The 18024-nt window shown below is 28.4% G+C and overlaps 1 protein-coding gene across 1 annotated transcript in view; it reads left to right on the top strand.

Annotated features, from left to right (window-relative positions):
* Positions 1-16598, top strand: part of LOC100164275 (serine/threonine-protein kinase 32A) — a 153514-nt gene extending 136916 nt beyond the window's left edge. Inside the window, exons 8-12 of the mRNA XM_029490520.1 lie at positions 2584-2810; positions 7134-7259; positions 8713-8838; positions 8923-9065; positions 14244-16598. Of these exons, the coding sequence (XP_029346380.1) occupies positions 2584-2810; positions 7134-7259; positions 8713-8838; positions 8923-9065; positions 14244-14400 (779 nt within the window). The 3' untranslated portion in view covers positions 14401-16598. The remainder of the gene's footprint in view (positions 1-2583; positions 2811-7133; positions 7260-8712; positions 8839-8922; positions 9066-14243) is intronic.
* Positions 16599-18024: the final 1426 nt, after the last annotated feature.

Here is an 18024-nt window from a genome sequence, read left to right on the forward strand (position 1 = left end):
CTGCCATCAGTACCATCCGTATATGACGGGAAACTATTGTCAGAATAGATTACAATATAACAATATTATTTGGCACAAAACTAGTTTCTTATCGCTTATAAATACTATGAGTTTATGACGTGCCGTACAGAATTTCAGATAAAAGTATGTAGGTACATCGTGAATTCGTTACTGACCAATTACCTATTCTCTAGCTTATTTATTATTTTTATTAGTAGTATGTTTTGTTATGTTATTATAATTGAATCGTTCACCTTTAGTTTGTAGAACATATAAATATATTTAATACAGTGTAAAAAAAATTTAACACAGAAAGAGAGAGAAATGTATTAATAGTTTTTTAACTATCAATTTTTATACAAATATATCTTGCCAAATATTTGTTTAAATGCAAAAATATAAGAGAACTTTTTTTTTGTAAATTGTCTAATAAATAACTTTTATTTGAAACTTTTTTTGATATTTGTAATATTTTTTGAGATATTCAAAAAAGCTCATATTTTTAAACTTTCGTGAGCTTATAAAAAAAAAAGCTCCAGTCCGATTAATGGGGACTTTTAGTATGTTATAGGGCATATTTTATTAAAACTTTTAAAAAAAAAAAATCTTGGTTGGGATTTTTTTCCGCCATTTTTTCTTCTTTGCCTGGCCTAGTTTTGAAATCGACTTTTTTTTTTATTTCACATTAGATGATATTATTATCCTCATATAATTTATAATGCATTAATATAATACATATTGTTCACAATGAGAATACTGCGAAATCACTGTAACTTTGGCTTTTACACAAAAGAAAACTTAGGTAAATCTTAAAATTATAATATTATTGAAATTTGAAACAATCATAACGGTAAAAATATTTTATTATAAATATTATTTTGACTATTGTATTATTATGGTACTTAGCTGCTTCCGTCGGATAATAATAAATTATTAACACGTCTTTCGACGTTCACGGATCGACATTCACATATTGTTATCATCGCGAGTGCGGTTGTGTTTATTTTTTTATACTTCTCGAAAAATCGATTGCGGATCATCTTATTAGATTTCAGAACCGTCATTGTCAGTCTCGTTTTCCGTAAGTACCTACTATACGGTCGAAGAAGATTTTCCCCGAACAAACCACCGCCGAGAAAAACATTATGTATGATGTATTATGTGATAAATAATAATCGAATTCTTAACGCCATCGTTTTCATAACAATATCTCTATTATAAAATATATCCCGACCCGTAATTGTCATTTGGGATTTGATTCTAATACACTGTATTTTTTTTAGGATTTACCGACATCGAACTGTAACATTTCTGAGTCGGAAGTTTGTTTTATTTGTATAGTATTATCGTCTTGTACTGTGCACAATAAAAAAACAAAGTTTTACCGATATGTTATAATAATATTATACTTTTTGATTGTTGAAAATGGCCCTTATTGTTGTCGAATTTTTCTGTTTTCTTACAGATCGATTAGTTTTTGCCTTTTGGCAACATGCAGCATTACTACAGAAAGTTTTTCATTTTTGTAGTAACAAAACCCTAAACGCAAAATATTATGATATTAGTTATGTCGTTAGGTACATATCAGCAGTATATTATTATAACAATTTATAAACTTTAAAATTATCAAAAACATTTTAAATGCTCAAACTATTATTAAAACTTTAAGAATTAAATGAATATCTAAAAAAAAATTACCTAATAAATATTATGTCTGTAAGTTTTTTTAATTGATGTTTAATTTTACAGATAGCTTGTAAATTGTTATGTTAAATAAACAAAGGATAAAAAACTGGATATTAAACGTTACATATTAAGTATATAATACCTTTATAATAAATGTATACGGTATCCAATATCCATACTAAAATTTAAAATTAGATAAGATAACTATGCAAAACATGTAATTAACTCAGAAAAAAAAAAAGTTTAACCGTAAATTTAACACTGTAATTTAGCTAAGCAAATAACCTATCCGATTAATGTTAATGTACCTAATTATAATTGTAGGCTAATGGCTTAACTGTTAAAGCCTTTATATTCAAGAAAAAAAAATAATTATAATTATTTGTTGCTAAAAGTAATACATTTTTATTTCATAACATTTCTAATTATTTTTTTAATAACGCTTAAATTATATTAAGGTACCTTTATTCGTTATATAATGTCAAAGAATAGTCAATAAATAAAAACTGAATGAAATTAGAAAAAACAATTTTAAAATTTTAAAAATACTTTTATATTGTACTACTAATATAATATAGGTATGTACTAAAATATATTATTTTTTTTTGTTGCGTATATTATATATTATATATATAATGGTACGATTAAAATACGTTAAACTGATTTTACCGTATTTTATTATATTGGTAAATATTATTTATAATTTTATTAATGGTAACTATAATATATTATTATGCTTTGCTGCTAGTAATCCTGCAGTGTATTTTAATGATTTTGAAATTTTCATTTCATTTAAAAACATATTAATTTACTTCATGATAGGTAATATAATGACTATAATTATTATAATAATACATTGCAATCAATTTGACTAATTCCATCATTCCTCATAAACAGCACCAGAAGTGTACTTATGCTCGTTGGGCGAATGCGCTGGATACTCGTATCCCGTTGACTGGTGGTCGCTAGGCGTCACACTTTACGAAGTCATGTCGAGGTGCCGACCATACGACATCCATTCTGGTACAACGCCGAGGGAAGTTCGGTCTATGGTGATGAATTCGACGTCGTCCACGGCAATACCACCGAAATGTTCAGAACAATTGAGCGTATTATTCCAAAGAGTAAGGAACATTGCTAATTAACCCAAATGCTAATTAATATAATATTCTACTATACGGGTGGTGGAGAGGGGGAACCGAAGAGGGGAGTCGTTTATGATCCATCCCTCAAATTAATTTACTTCTTTAGAAGGTATAAATAATAATATTATAGCCAATAGAACAAATCGTCATAGTAAAGATTCGACTGAGCGTGTGACTTGTTAATCAATAATTATACTATATTGAGCACTAAATACAGTCATAATGATAATACTTAATAAATATAATAATATAATCAGTAGGTAACCTATTCAATTTATTGTACATTTGGTGATGTTTATGAAGTACCTATGATACTAAAATATTTTAATCAATCAATTTATTGGTGAAAAAAGAAGAGTTTTGGCATGGTTAGAAAAAAAGTTTATAGCAAATAATTATATTCTAGCCTTAGGTAAATTATTTTTGTTTATAGTATATTACCCTATATGAATAGAACCACTTTTTATGGTTTGGAGTGTTAACCCCTTATAAACCAACCTAAAGGGCGATGAGGAGAGGGATGTTTGAAAATGTTTGACCCTATAGGCGCCAAATGGATTGACACTGTCTGAACCACAGTAATTTAAGTTGTTCGACCACGTTTGTTGAGAACGTACACTCATTATAGTAACATTGAATACACAAAACACTCATTAAAACAATTTTTTTTGTTGATAAAATATTATACTCTATCCAGAATAAGAACGCACCAGGCGGCCACATCAAAACCGATTTTGCTACGTAAATTTGATGTGTTCTTATTCTGGATAGAGTTGATATATATTAATTTAGATAATATTACAATCGAAACAAAGTAAGTAGGTATTAATTTCATACACACATAAATTATTATTACTAAAGATCTTATTTATAATTATAAGTAACAATGTTTTCATATCTATACTTATGAATATTTATCAATAATTTATATATTTTATATATTAATTATTAATATAAAATATGATTTTAATAATATTTTTCCTACATCTGTTAACTTGTATGTATTCTTGTTCATTATTTCTTCACAGTGCAGCAAGTCATCACATCTTCGACCCAACAAAATCCCGTCCGTTTTTTATATATTTTCCTTTTTTAGTGAGTTTTTTTTTTTTTAAATTCAGTATTATATTATATTATATGGGTATGAAAAAAGAATACACATTTTAAAGACGCAAAAAACCGTAAAAAAAAACTGTGATTGTTTTTAGAAATATTATATTATTTTATTTGTTTTTCTTTTACTGAATTAATAATTATACTATCACAATTTTTAAAAAGAAGTAGTAAAGTTTGTAAGCTATGTGAAAATATCGGAACAATTTAAAAATACTGTTCTATCACAAATCATTACAGTGTACAGATTATTGCAATTATCTCGTCATGCAGCAATAGTATTCGGCTGTAATATCAATTCAATTTGGAATCCCAATTATTGCTAAATATTCATACAAACGATACATGTTCAGATATAATATGATGAATTATTAATTACGGTAAATACCGTTCGACTTCCGCATAGTTGCAGGTAACATTTAACATTCATTAATTTAACATCACTGGCAAAAGGAACTGGAACAAAAATTATTATAATATAGTTACCTGTAATGAATAAAAATACGGTCTGCACTACTACAGGGTTTAATAAATATTTTATTGGGGTTTCGTCAATTGCGCCGAATTTGGGACACTACCTGTATAGTATACATCTATTGCGCTGGTATAAAAAAGGTATATCAAAAAGGTATACATCTATTGCGCCGGCATAAAAAAGGTATATTATTAAGGAATACATCTATTGCGCTAGTATTAAAAAGGTTATATTAAAAAGTAAATTTAAATAAAAATAATTTATATACATATATTAAATATAGGAGGATGATGTTCATGTTTAATTTCTTCAAATAAAATTGTAGTTTTACCCTCATCTACGTACAGCTTAGAGTTGCAACTTTTGTGTGCGCACCGCCATTTATGCCCTTTTTTGGTAAGTTCCTTATAAGAAAATGTATAATTTTGGTAAATAATAAATATTAGTTCTTTACCACGTTCACTTAATACTATTCCATCATAAATTTAAGCACGAGCCACGACAACTAAACGAACGACTATACAAACAACGCGTGGAATTGTACTGCACAAAACTATGAATTTACCTATAACCTAACACGGTATTTGTCCACATTTTGTAATTTGTTTTAACTTCAAGTAATAAAATAATATAATTCAAACTTACCTATGATATAGATATACCATATAGATATTATATTAGATTAAAACACGTAAAACTCGATTTTTAGTTATAATAGAAATAATATTATAGACGCTTATATATATTTAAGAATCGATCAGCGAAAATGATGTACACCATTTATTACATTCAAATATCGATCGGCGCAATTGACGTACACAATTTATAACATTGGAATATCGATCGGCGCAGTTGATGTATACCTTTTTCCTATCCCATAATTTTTCTTTTTTTACCTGCGATTTTCGGCGCAATTGATATATGCCCATTTTATTTATAATATTCTAAAGGTGAAACAAAAATTGGATTGCTGAAAAAAAATGTAATTCGTGTGTGGTTTATTTGAATACTATCCTATAGAAAAGTTAAAACGAAAATGTCCGCCAGTACATGACTATATTATTATATCAACAATAGAAAAATGTTTTTACCTCAAATTAATTGGAACCCACAGGCCACAGGAGTGGCGTGAAATGTAAATAGATATATCCGTTATTTCAAACATTCAAAATATAATACACCTACATTTTGTATTCACTGAATAACATTAATTTAAATGTATTTTTAATGTACGATATTACCAATCCCTGTCGTATCTATTCCTGCATAATATTATAATATATAATTACAATGGCTCGACGCGGCGCAGTAGCTGAAATCGATCACGCAACGTGATTGAGAGTAAGCAACGACCACTGCTACTAGTTCCCGGATGGGTGACCACCCGGGTCCACAATGTTAAAAACCATGCCACACATACACGCAGTGTTGCTAACTAACCATACCAACCCTACCAACCGTAACTCCTACAATCGCTGATGGTCATATAGTTGCCTGGCTCTAGTCCAATAAAACAATTAATATACATATATAAAATGCAACACGATAGATATATGGTATGTGACAGATTTGGATACACCTTTGAAAATATACGAATGGATTGTTTTCGGACTCGTGTCTTTTATCGAAAATTGTTTTTACAATTTATTTTACTGTTATTATATTACCTAGGTTCACTCGTGTTGAAAAATATGCTAATGAAAAGATATCTGTGATATTTTCCTTCGAGTTGTCGGAAAGGGTTTTCCTGGGATGTTATTCGAAGCGAGATTAGAAATTAGTGGCTTAGAATAGTTTTGGGTTCGTGAAACTTTTTGTAGGGGTACCGTGATGAGGATGGGGAGGCCTCGATGTGTATAAGTGTAAATATTATGGTTTCGTGGTCCACTAATGCTCATCAATACTTAAATATTACTTATATGGTGATTTGTGATTGGTCGATGTTTACTGATTGGAAAGATTGCATAAATATTATGTTTATCTTTTCAATGTACTATATTGGAATAAACTTGAATATTGTATGTTATTATAGGATGAGTTAATTACAAAGAGGTGTAAACTAATTTTCTTTTAGATTGTCTTTTAGCTAGTCTATTTGATTATTATTTTCTCTTTATATTTGTGCGCTTAGGTTTTTGTAGGTATGTTATTGCAGAGATCATAATACATCAAAGTTGGTCAAATATTAACAAATAACAAAGTATGGTTATTTAGTACCTAACAAATTGTTTGACCAAGTGTAAATGGGTATAAGAGACTAAATATAAATACACATTTACCTATAATTGTTAATATAATTTATTCATACCTAAAAATATACAATAATTAATAGGTTGGTACATAAATTTAATTTTAAAAATGTAACAAAAATAGATTATCCTAATATAGGTAGTATTCACCTATGAAAAAAAAATAAAACACTATTTATACACAAAAAAAAAAATAACAAAGACATTCTTTCGTCCATAGCGTATTGTTAAAAAATAATTCAATACTAGGAAGAATATATTTTATTTTTGAATAAACCATCTATAATAATAATATAGTACATTATGACGTATTATAATGGGTGGGTAGAGGTTAAAAGTGACTAAAAAAAAAATGTGCCTTTGTCGCAACAATTCTTCTTAAAACTGCGGTTGAAAATTGCAATACTTTTTATAACAATTCAGCCGTGGCGTTTACTTTATTAATTGCTGCTATTATTATTATAGCTGCTGTGCATTAACCCGGACGAGAGAATCAACACGGTCAAGAAACTGAAATCCATTCCGTGTATAAGTCGATACAATTTCGGAATGATATTGGAAAAACAAATCAGGCCACCGTTCACGCCACCGGTAAGCTGCACGATATTATTATTATTATTATTACACTTGCAGGATATTGAATTGCAAATATTAGCGTTTTGGACTCGGAGTAGTGTAGTTATCGGACGCATATAATACGATAGCAAATTGTTTCAAAACTATTTGCAGAAATAACAAAACATGTTTTAATTAGTTTGGCGCGTATTGAATGGCGCGAAATAATGTGTTGCGTGTAAAACTTTTATCATATTATTGATAATTTTAGTATACAATGCCGAATGATGTCTGGCTCTGGAATAATAATTTATGTCTCTGAGCCGCCGCTAAGCGATGATATTGTATTTTATCATACTATGGATTTCAAAAATCTAATTCTAACCAGACGAGATCCGTATAAACCAACGCGAAATAATAAAATTGTTATCAGCGAATAGGTGATGCCTACCTCCTGTTTGACGACAAGAATCGATAGACTATGGTGACTATATTATAAGGGTATAATAAAGTAGGTATAGCTGGTATACATATATATTATATATGCACACGAGTGGTAGGCGTAAACGGTATAGGGAAACTCCGTGCAATTTAATATCTCGAGTATTTTGAGGTTTCAGTCGACGTATTGATTCACGAAGGAATTTATAGCAACGTCTAATCATCGATTTTGTATCAAATATTTGATTATTATTATAAGACGTATTCATATTATCCAAAGTCATGACGGGAAAAAATTGAGTTTCAATCGACATAATATCACATATACATATATCTATATCATGTATTATGAACACATTCAAACAATTATTATTTGATTCAATGCATAATATCGTCATAGACTATATACATTTTTGGGTCTGAACAATTATTTTGAAATTATATAATACACGTCATACTAAATTATAGATCATACTATACGTAATAACAGAGATAATTTATGAAACACTCGCTGAATTATCAGAACTTGAAATTTTCTTTAAAATAGCTTCTCCGAAATTGTTTAGATTAAAATTCACTTAAAAAATAATGAAGCGTGAACAGCAGTTATTATATTACTATACAACATCGAGTTTTAAGTAAACGCTTTTTTTTCATTACCTATAGAAACATTTTGTTTTAAAACGTAATATATATTGCCTATTATAAAAAATAAGTGAATTGTAATAACCTAAGGTGGAAAAATAAAACGCAATAGGTGTTTGATAAAAATGTTTTGAATTAAATACAGTAAAACATAAAATAATAAAATAATATGTGTTAACTAGTTATGTTAACAAGGGTCTATTATGTCTGGAAAATTTCTTGGAATGTTTCTTGTGTTATAATATATAAATTATAGTTATTTATTTTAAGTAAAATAATAAACACTTAACCCATTTGAAACTTGTGAAGCGTTAAGTTAAATAAATCATAGTTTTTGCTATATTCGTATTCAGTGAAAAAAAATAAATTAATGATCACAGTTTTATTTTTTAAATATATTTAGAAAGACAGGCTGAATTGCGACCCGACGTTTGAACTGGAAGAGATGATAGTAGAACCCAACCCGCTGCATCGAAAACCCAGACGGTTGGCAAAACAAAGATCACTCAGAACTTCCATGACAATAGAAGTAAGTTTAAGTAGAATAAGTAACTTTCGTGGAAATATATTTTAGTAACTATTTATTTTCTACGACGATTTTCACACATAACAGGACACCGAGACTAGTAGACAACTTCAACATTTTAAATGCTATAATCGCGAAAAAGAACTTGAAAGGCGAGAAATGGAACGCAAGGAACACGACTGGGAGCAGGAATTGATTAAAGCTATGAACGCTTCGACCATACCAGCGATGTAAGTTCAAACGCTAAATAGAGCTCATTTAAAATTAATTAGAAATATAATATTGCCACAAGAGAATTTCCAGCGATTAAAAGGTATGAAGAAACATCCGCGACTCGTCGTAATTGGTGAAATAAAAAACCATTTGAGTGAATATATTTTATTTTTTATTAGGTATAAAGGTTTCAGCAGCTAAGTCATCAGCCTACAATTGTAATTACATTAACACTTATAAAATTAGTATGGTTATTCACTTAGCCTAATTATTAAGAACGATAATTACGTTTTTTTTTTTTTTGTTTTTTTAATGTTTACATAATATATTTGCATGTTAACTTCACTTATCTTGTTTTACATTTTTGCATCAATACCGATGTTTTTGAAAAAAAAATTGTGCATTGAGTAGGTGTTGTGTTCCTCGAGTTCTTCTACGGTGCCTTGAGTATGGTTCTTTTGCTTGAATATTATGCTACTTGTTGAAGTCATAATTTCTAAACGTATCTTCAAATACGGTTTAATCGGGTAAATGGACATTTCCCCCGGACATTTTCCACCCGACTATTTTCGGTTTAGTAGGTCATTTTCCCCCATTTTTTTTTTTAAGTTTATTATTGACAATAATATTGTATTATTATTTAATATGAAATTATTTTTTTTTGTATAAAATATAAAATATATAATTATGTTTTTATTTTCATATTATATATTATATAATAGATTATAATTAATGTATATTTTTGATCCACTGAACTACTTAAAACAATAGAAATTAAAAAAAAAATTTGTATAAAATAAAATATAATTAATAATTAATAAAAATGGCTAAAAATTCCGACATAAAAATGATACATTTTGTAAAAAACATTTGAATATTAATTCTTTGTTATTTCTAAACACATAGGTATTTTTTAGCTTTTGTTCAAATTTTTTTTTTCTGTTAAGACTGTACCAGTTTGGATATTTAACAATTGAATAATTGCTTTTGAATTTGTTTTAAGTAGTTCAGTTGATAAAAAATGTACATCTATAATTTATTATATTTATGAAAATATTTGAAAATATTAGACAATAGGCAAAATAATAATTTCATATTAAATAATGAAATAATATTATTAAATAGTAAACTTTGAAAATAAATTAGGAAAAAATATCTGCATCAAAAATATATCGGGAGGAGGGGAGGGGGCTAAATGTCCGGGATTCGTTTAATCGACATCCAATTATCGATAACTATACAATGGCTAATTATTTGGTAACTTTGAGTGTATTCTTAACCACAACTATAGCCAAATCCGGCGATGAAAACGATAAGACCCTAACCACAAGTATAGTACGTCTATATATTATTATAACCAAATGTCTCATCGATCGATTCTGTTCTGGCCTTTAGGCAATTCGTTTCATTGTCAGTATTAGTATCCATCTATATTGACGTGCCAAACGTCATTATTTTTTACTGTAGAATAGGAAAGTCGATTTTTTTTTATGCTGTTCACTTTTTTATCATATTATTATGACGCTTAATACATCTTCAACCGTCAAATTAGGTCCAACAGGTGACGGCTAACAGTTGAACCTGCTATGTTGTAATATATACATAGGTATATAGTATTATTCTTGCAATATTCGTCCTGATAACTATCGATACGTTCCGCTTTATTCCTTGTTAGGGTAAATGGAAAAGTTTATTTTTTTTATATTATATATTTTAAATGGTACCTATACATAGTATTAAGACTTAATAAACTATAATAGAGTTTGTTCGTGCACTGCTCTTTTATAATTATTTACAGAAATACATAAACCAAAATACTCGACTCTTTTATAATTTCTACATTATATTACGTTATTAATTTTATGTCTCCAATACCGTTTTGACAATCAACGAACAGGCGTTATCTGAAAGTCACTTTAACTTAATATCCATCAACTTCTTGGTATTTTATTCCGTTTCGGGGATCGTGGACTGTTATTTTTCGATTTTATTCGGAAAATGCTTCTTGTTTGTCGAGAGTATGTTAATATATACTACCAAACGAAATCCGACAGGATGACAGTTATTATAAAATCACCAGAAAAGTATTCCGACAGACCTCTCTAAGAGTAGGTATTGTTTATTCCTGCAGTATAATATATTATATATTCTATGTATACAATATTGCAATGCTATAATATTTAAATTTAAAATCGTGGACGGATGCCTATGAGAAACTACAGTCAACAGCCCCCTGTTTATATTTCCAAATATATTAATTTGATAATTGTACGATTATATATATTATTTTAAATACCAGAATATACATTTTAAAACTAGGACAGATATCATCGATGCGCAGCAGTCTTTATCCATTGTTTATTTTTTCATTCCATCCATTTTATCGTAGTACGATGTGAGATAATGTATCTTAGTAGCAGTAGTTTAAATACGATTGAATTGCTTATTAATCGGCCATTAATCGTTATAAAAATATACGTTAAATAAAAATTATATAGCTAAACAATATACGGGCCAATTGACCAATAATTTATACCCCAAAAGGTATGAGGTAGGTACATATGCGCAAACTATAACGTCAGAACAAACAAGCCCACACGGCACACACTTCAGTCAGAATTTTAGATGACGTAATTACCTAGTATTTTATGAATCCCAAAATCAGTGTTTCTCGATTTTGAAACAATTGTTAATCATAACCACTAAAATCTCATAGTTTCCATATAGTACAAGCTAACCCAACAAATCATCTTGGTTGTCTATAATCAACAACTTAAGAAATTAATATTAAATAGGTACATTAATATTATTACTTGGTTCTATGGTCTCTTGTTTACAGAGCAGACACAATAAATAATTATAATAATGTTTAAGTCCATAAAACTTTTATTTCGTTTTCATAACATTGGATTTTTCGTTTTATTTCTAAGTAATAACTTCTAGACAATCGTAAACAGTAGTCAAACGAAAAGTTTAGTAATTTTGTTTTGTTATATCGATCCTATCTTTTTACAACGTATTAAGCTGTTTTTCAAATGTATACTGTGTGAAAACAAAACGCTAAGTAATGTTATGTCTACAGTTTTCCGTCTACTATTTTTAAATGTCGAGAAGATATACATTTATAACAATAATATTATATGTTTTATAAATTGTATTTACTGATAGATATTTCTAATCGATAATAATTTGAATATTTAATTGTAACAATAATAATCACTTACAATCATTGGCACCAATTAAAATGTGTTTTACTTTTATTTTTTTAGAGTAAGATCTGTAAGTAGACATAAGAATTATTTTTTACTTACGATACCTAGCAATTAAATTTAAATCAACTTCATAACATCACTTATACTCGCAAGTCGCGGAATCAATTCAATTAATTTTTGATACTCCATAACTTATTTCGTAGTCCTTGTAAAACCTCAAAATGCCAACAAAAACGATTCAATAAAAATATTATAGTATATATTTTTTTATTAGCCCGAAATATGAATAGAGCCAAACAATAGTTCACGATCCTCCCAATGTATCTGTGTTTGTCTTATAACAGATTTAATTCAAACTTACTGTGGCACTTTGAAAAAATCAACAAAAAAATCGCATTACTCTAAGAAGTTTACGAATGGATTATAAAATACCCAATATTAGTTTTGATAAATTTAATTAAAAAACAATACAAATCGTTCTGGTCTTTTTCACAGCTCCTAGAATGTGAGGTGTTTTATAACGATAATATTTTAATTATTCTCGGCGCGTTTCACAAACAAATCGTAATTAAAATACCAAAAGAAAAAGACAGCAGTGCAATCCGTGCTGATAATTAAACATAATATTATGTATAAATTTATCCTCGGCAGCTGAGAATAATCAACAAAGATAAAACACAATATCGTCCTATATATATTTTCGCGTTCAAATTATTCGTCGTGTGGTTGTCGTTTGAATCGATTTAAGTTTTCCGAAGAAAAAAAATAGGTTTTCTTTTCTCTCGACAACAACACACACAATGTATTTGGAAATATTCGCAATGTTATTTTTCGGCGGAAACGTCATAACGACAGTATAATATTGTCAAAAATATTTCAACAGTTGTAAATAATATCTAACCTAACCACTCTGTCAGAAGTCAGAAGGAAACCTAAATGTACGTTGAACGTTGTGACTATACGTTACAAAATATAATATATAATCGTACCATTCGGTGTAATCACACAAGTTTTCCTCATTCAGTTCACACACTTTTCTATCAGCTAATGTGGTTGCGTACGCACGGAGTTTTTCATTACGACGGAAAGATAAAATACATTTCCCAAAACCACTTGTTTCCTTATTGTTGATATACTTATGTGATTTTTCTACGAAAATATAAACTCAACATAAATAACGTGAACAACATAAACTCTTTAATAATATTATGCTGCACACGGTCTGTTGTAACAACAGTACGCGATTTACATTATTTTTTAAATGTTTGAGACTGCTATTTATTTAAACGAACGATGTAGTGCAGTTTTTTTCTAAAAATGTCAAAGTTCGAATCATAATTCTTGTTAAATTTATTTATTTATTGTGATACCTACGGTCCACTTAAGTTTAGATGTTTAGTAAATAAACTACCAAATAGTTTAACTAAAATTATTATGTAAGTGTTGATATAATATGAATCTAGAAATTGAATGCAATTTTTTTTTTTGTATCCTCCATTAGATTGTTGATTTAAGTCTAAAAACATATATGGACCATTTGAAACAATTTTGAATGTTTACGATAACATATTTTCTCATCAATAAAGTGAAGGAATTTCTTTTCGTATTTAATTCTATGTCATCTAAATTGTAATCATTGAAAAAAAACTCGTATAAAAAGAATTAGTACTAAGATCATAAAGCTATTACCTATCGTTCATTATAATATTATGTTATGACATATAGTTCATAGGTATTATGAAACTAGGTCGCGTGCGAGCTACAACAACAAAGCGGGGTAGATAGGTAGGCAATATTATTAGCGATCGAGTAAAACACGCTGTATCCTCAATAAAAAAAAAAAATAGAAAAAATTTGTTTAAAAACAGCTGGACTTCCGGTCATACGTTACCGCCCTGCCGTTTCTACCGTTTTTCTATAATATTATTAATAATACCTATGCAGAAGATGGGCGAGAAAAAAAATTTCCGTGTTTATGTGCAGCGTACCGGCCATGGTGACGGACAAGGATGGAGGGGGTGAATTGCTGACGGTGCCCATGATGACGACCGAACGGAGACGGTCCAGTTGTAAGCTGAACATCTCTCCGGTCAGCATCCAGACCAGACTGATTTCCGCGCAGGCCGATACCGGAAGCTGATACAATCGCGAGGAGCAGGGCGATTAAATTATGCCACCGGAAATCTATTGGCCATCACGATTTTATTATTATTATTTTATGTAACTATTACTTTGTGTACTCATTATTATAATAATACTACATTACTATATTTATTATGTCGTCCTCGGGATAGTGACGTTATGGTACTATAATATTGTACTGTATAGGTACAGTATACCGCTGGTATACCGCCTCATCCTAATCGAAGCGTGGACTTAACAACAACTACGTCGATGGTGATGATGATGATAATAATAATAATTGTTTGAGCTATAGACATTTTGTCATAATATAACCCAATACAAAATGTTGAACACGAAACTATAATGTTGTAGTAACTACAATATTATTATTATGTTATACTTAAACGTCCTGCAGGGATCGTTTCCTTCGTCACGAATGTCTATCCATTATAAATCATAATATTAGATGTATACATACTGCGATGGAGCAAAACCGTAGTGATAATTTGTATAATGTAAAATAATTTGCCAAATCTGCAAAGTTCGTTCTGTATAAGCTATAACGTTATTAAATTATAATACATAAGGTTTTCCCCCACAGACACAACGCAAGTGTTTTCCGAAAAATGTTGTCTATATAGGTACCTTATATAGTTATATTATGATACATACTATCACGTAATATTAGAAATTTAAAACAATTAAAATGTGTAACTTTCACTTAAATAGTATTTGTAGAGTTATATTATTATATTATATTATGATATACCCTGAGTGAACAGTGCCCTGCTAACTTTTACTGGCACCCCATGGCAATAATATTTTCCGCCCTTATTATGCATGGGTACATATTTAAACATTTTCAGTCTTAGGGAACTTGCCCAATTTCCCCTCCCCCCACCCACTAGCTCTGATCTATCAGAGGACCACAGTGTTTTCCCGTTTTCCTTTGTTTTGTTCATTCTGTATACTAATATAATATATTGTGTTTTATACACTTAGTAATATGACGTGTAACGCAGTATAATAATATAGGTATAATAGGTGCTTGTTCATTATTATTATTATTATTATTATTATTGTATAATATTGTTATGTTACAGTTAAATACTTTGAACATATAGTTTGTAATGTTTTTACGGCTCACTTTTCATCAATGGTTAAAACAACGAAGTGTTAACTCTGAACCAAAAATTATGAACAATATAGTTATTGAAATAACTTAGCCTAACCCAACTACGAACCATGCGTTTAATGTTGTACTGGTCAACAGATACTGCCAAATGTCGGTGGCGTGTCCGACTTATACTGTAAATGCGTAATGTAGGTATACTGTTTTAATAAAGTATCATAATATCAAGCAATGACATATTATATGATATTAACCTAATTGAATATGATATTATACTGATATAAACATGTTTAACCAACGACAGCCATTTTGATCGCTGCAGTTAATCAACATGTTAAAAATATTTACATTGACGTGTAAATATTGTACTCGCGTATTTTATATATTTTGTACGTATATTATGCACATTGCACACGTCTACTTTAATTAAGCTACCTATATCAACCTTAACCTAATATTTTAACTACGCACGTTGTGGGTTTGAAATGTAAAGGTTCCATTTCGGTTTGTTTTTCAATAAAACCCAGTTGTATAGAGACGCATATTCTGTATTGTATACATTTTCGACCAAAAACTATATTATTATAGCGGTCATTGAACAATATCATGAAAATAATTAACTCAATTTTTAATAGTTCTATACAGTCGATAGATACAGTTAATAGTTTAAAGTTTAATGGGAAATTTATTTGAAATTAGTATCATTTAGAATACAAGTGTTTTAAGTCCACACACTAATAAATACCGTTATGATAATATGTTATTATAATATTGTTTAAAAATAAGACAGTTCCATTAAATAGAAATATTTCAGTCTCAGCGGAAATTGTTTTTTATTTTTTTTTTTAATGATTATCAACAGGTATCTATAACGTCATATTCTTCATGAACCCTATAAACCCTATTGGATTGCTACAATTTAACATATAATATAACATTTAATGTATTGTGTAATATGTATGAAGAATATCGATTTCGAACCCTTTCGTTCCAAGCCCACTCTATATTATTATCCGAGGGTAAAAATAAAATTCAATCAAATTTTGTGTCGTAAGCACTGCCAAAAAAAAAAAAAATCAGACGATAGAACTATGATATAGACGAAGAGAAATATTGTAATATTGTAATATTAAAAAACAATGTGTTTTATAATAGTTTCTTTATGATGAGTTTTGTTGAATTCAGATATATTATTAAACGAAAACTTTTTCCATACCTCCACAATATGATTTAATCTCGACAAACCAGAAATGAAAAAAATAATATCAAAGTCTCATCGTTTTATATTTTAATAAAAACATTTACATTTTTTGTAAAAGCAGATTGCGTATAAATTACAAAAAATTAAATAATATTATATATTATTGAAAATACTATGCGACAGTATACACTCATCATTAGATACGTTTCGTTTTAATAAATCTCTAGTATCATATAATTAAGATTCCACAACAATCATCCCCACGCACAATAATATTATCAGAATTCAACACGGCGTCAACGAGAAATAATAATTTATTGTTAAATACAAATTTTGCTTTAAGGTTTTTATTCAAATATTCTACAGTACAATATGTTGATAATGAGTTTATAAACTAAGTACAATTATTCGTATTGTAGCGTATTTGTTTCCTTTTGTTTTTTTTTTTAATTGTAAACAAATAACTTTTTGTGCATTTAACATTATTTAGTTATATTTATAGGGCTACTATATGGAAGTAAATTATTTCTTATTTTATACGACTTTCAGGGTTATTATTTAGGTGATCAGAAAACTGTGTCTGTTATAATAATATTATAATCACAAAACCAATAATTGTGACATTTTGTACAATCCCTAAAAGTCAAATTAAAAATAATAAAAATACATATTCTGTATAGATCATTAAAAATATGTTATGTTGAGTGTATATAATGTATACGATATATTTTATATTATAACGTACATAAGTACACATTATTTTATAACTCCTATCATTTAGAGCGAATAGAAGTGTAATTATTTTAAAAATACAGGTGATTAAAAATAATATATTATGGTACCTATCTTAACAATTTCGACAAATGTATATCAGAATTGATTTGAATAAAATAGAATATTAGGTATTTTATATAATTAATATATTTACTTCGCAATCCAATAATCAACCGAAAAATGTTTTATTTTTCAATAATATGTATTTGATATTTTTATTGTTTTTACATAATATTGTATATGTGTATATTTAGCCCGACTTATTGTAGGTAGGTATACGTGCAAACAAAACAATTTAATTTAAAGAAACGAGCATTTAACATATTGAATAGTTGTATTGGACAAAAATAGATAGGTACATAGGTAACTCGAGATAGTCTAGAGGTGGGTACAATGTACCAATGAGATAACTGTTGTTTTTATAAAACTTAAAACCTAAAACTATTGTATCTGTCCCAACTATTTATTTTTAATAACGATACAGCTAAAACTTATGTTTTAGATTTTTATTTTGAATTTTGAATGTCATATTA

Source organism: Acyrthosiphon pisum, chromosome A2, assembly GCF_005508785.2.
Source record: "Acyrthosiphon pisum isolate AL4f chromosome A2, pea_aphid_22Mar2018_4r6ur, whole genome shotgun sequence".
NCBI classification, from domain to species: Eukaryota; Metazoa; Arthropoda; class Insecta; order Hemiptera; family Aphididae; genus Acyrthosiphon; species Acyrthosiphon pisum.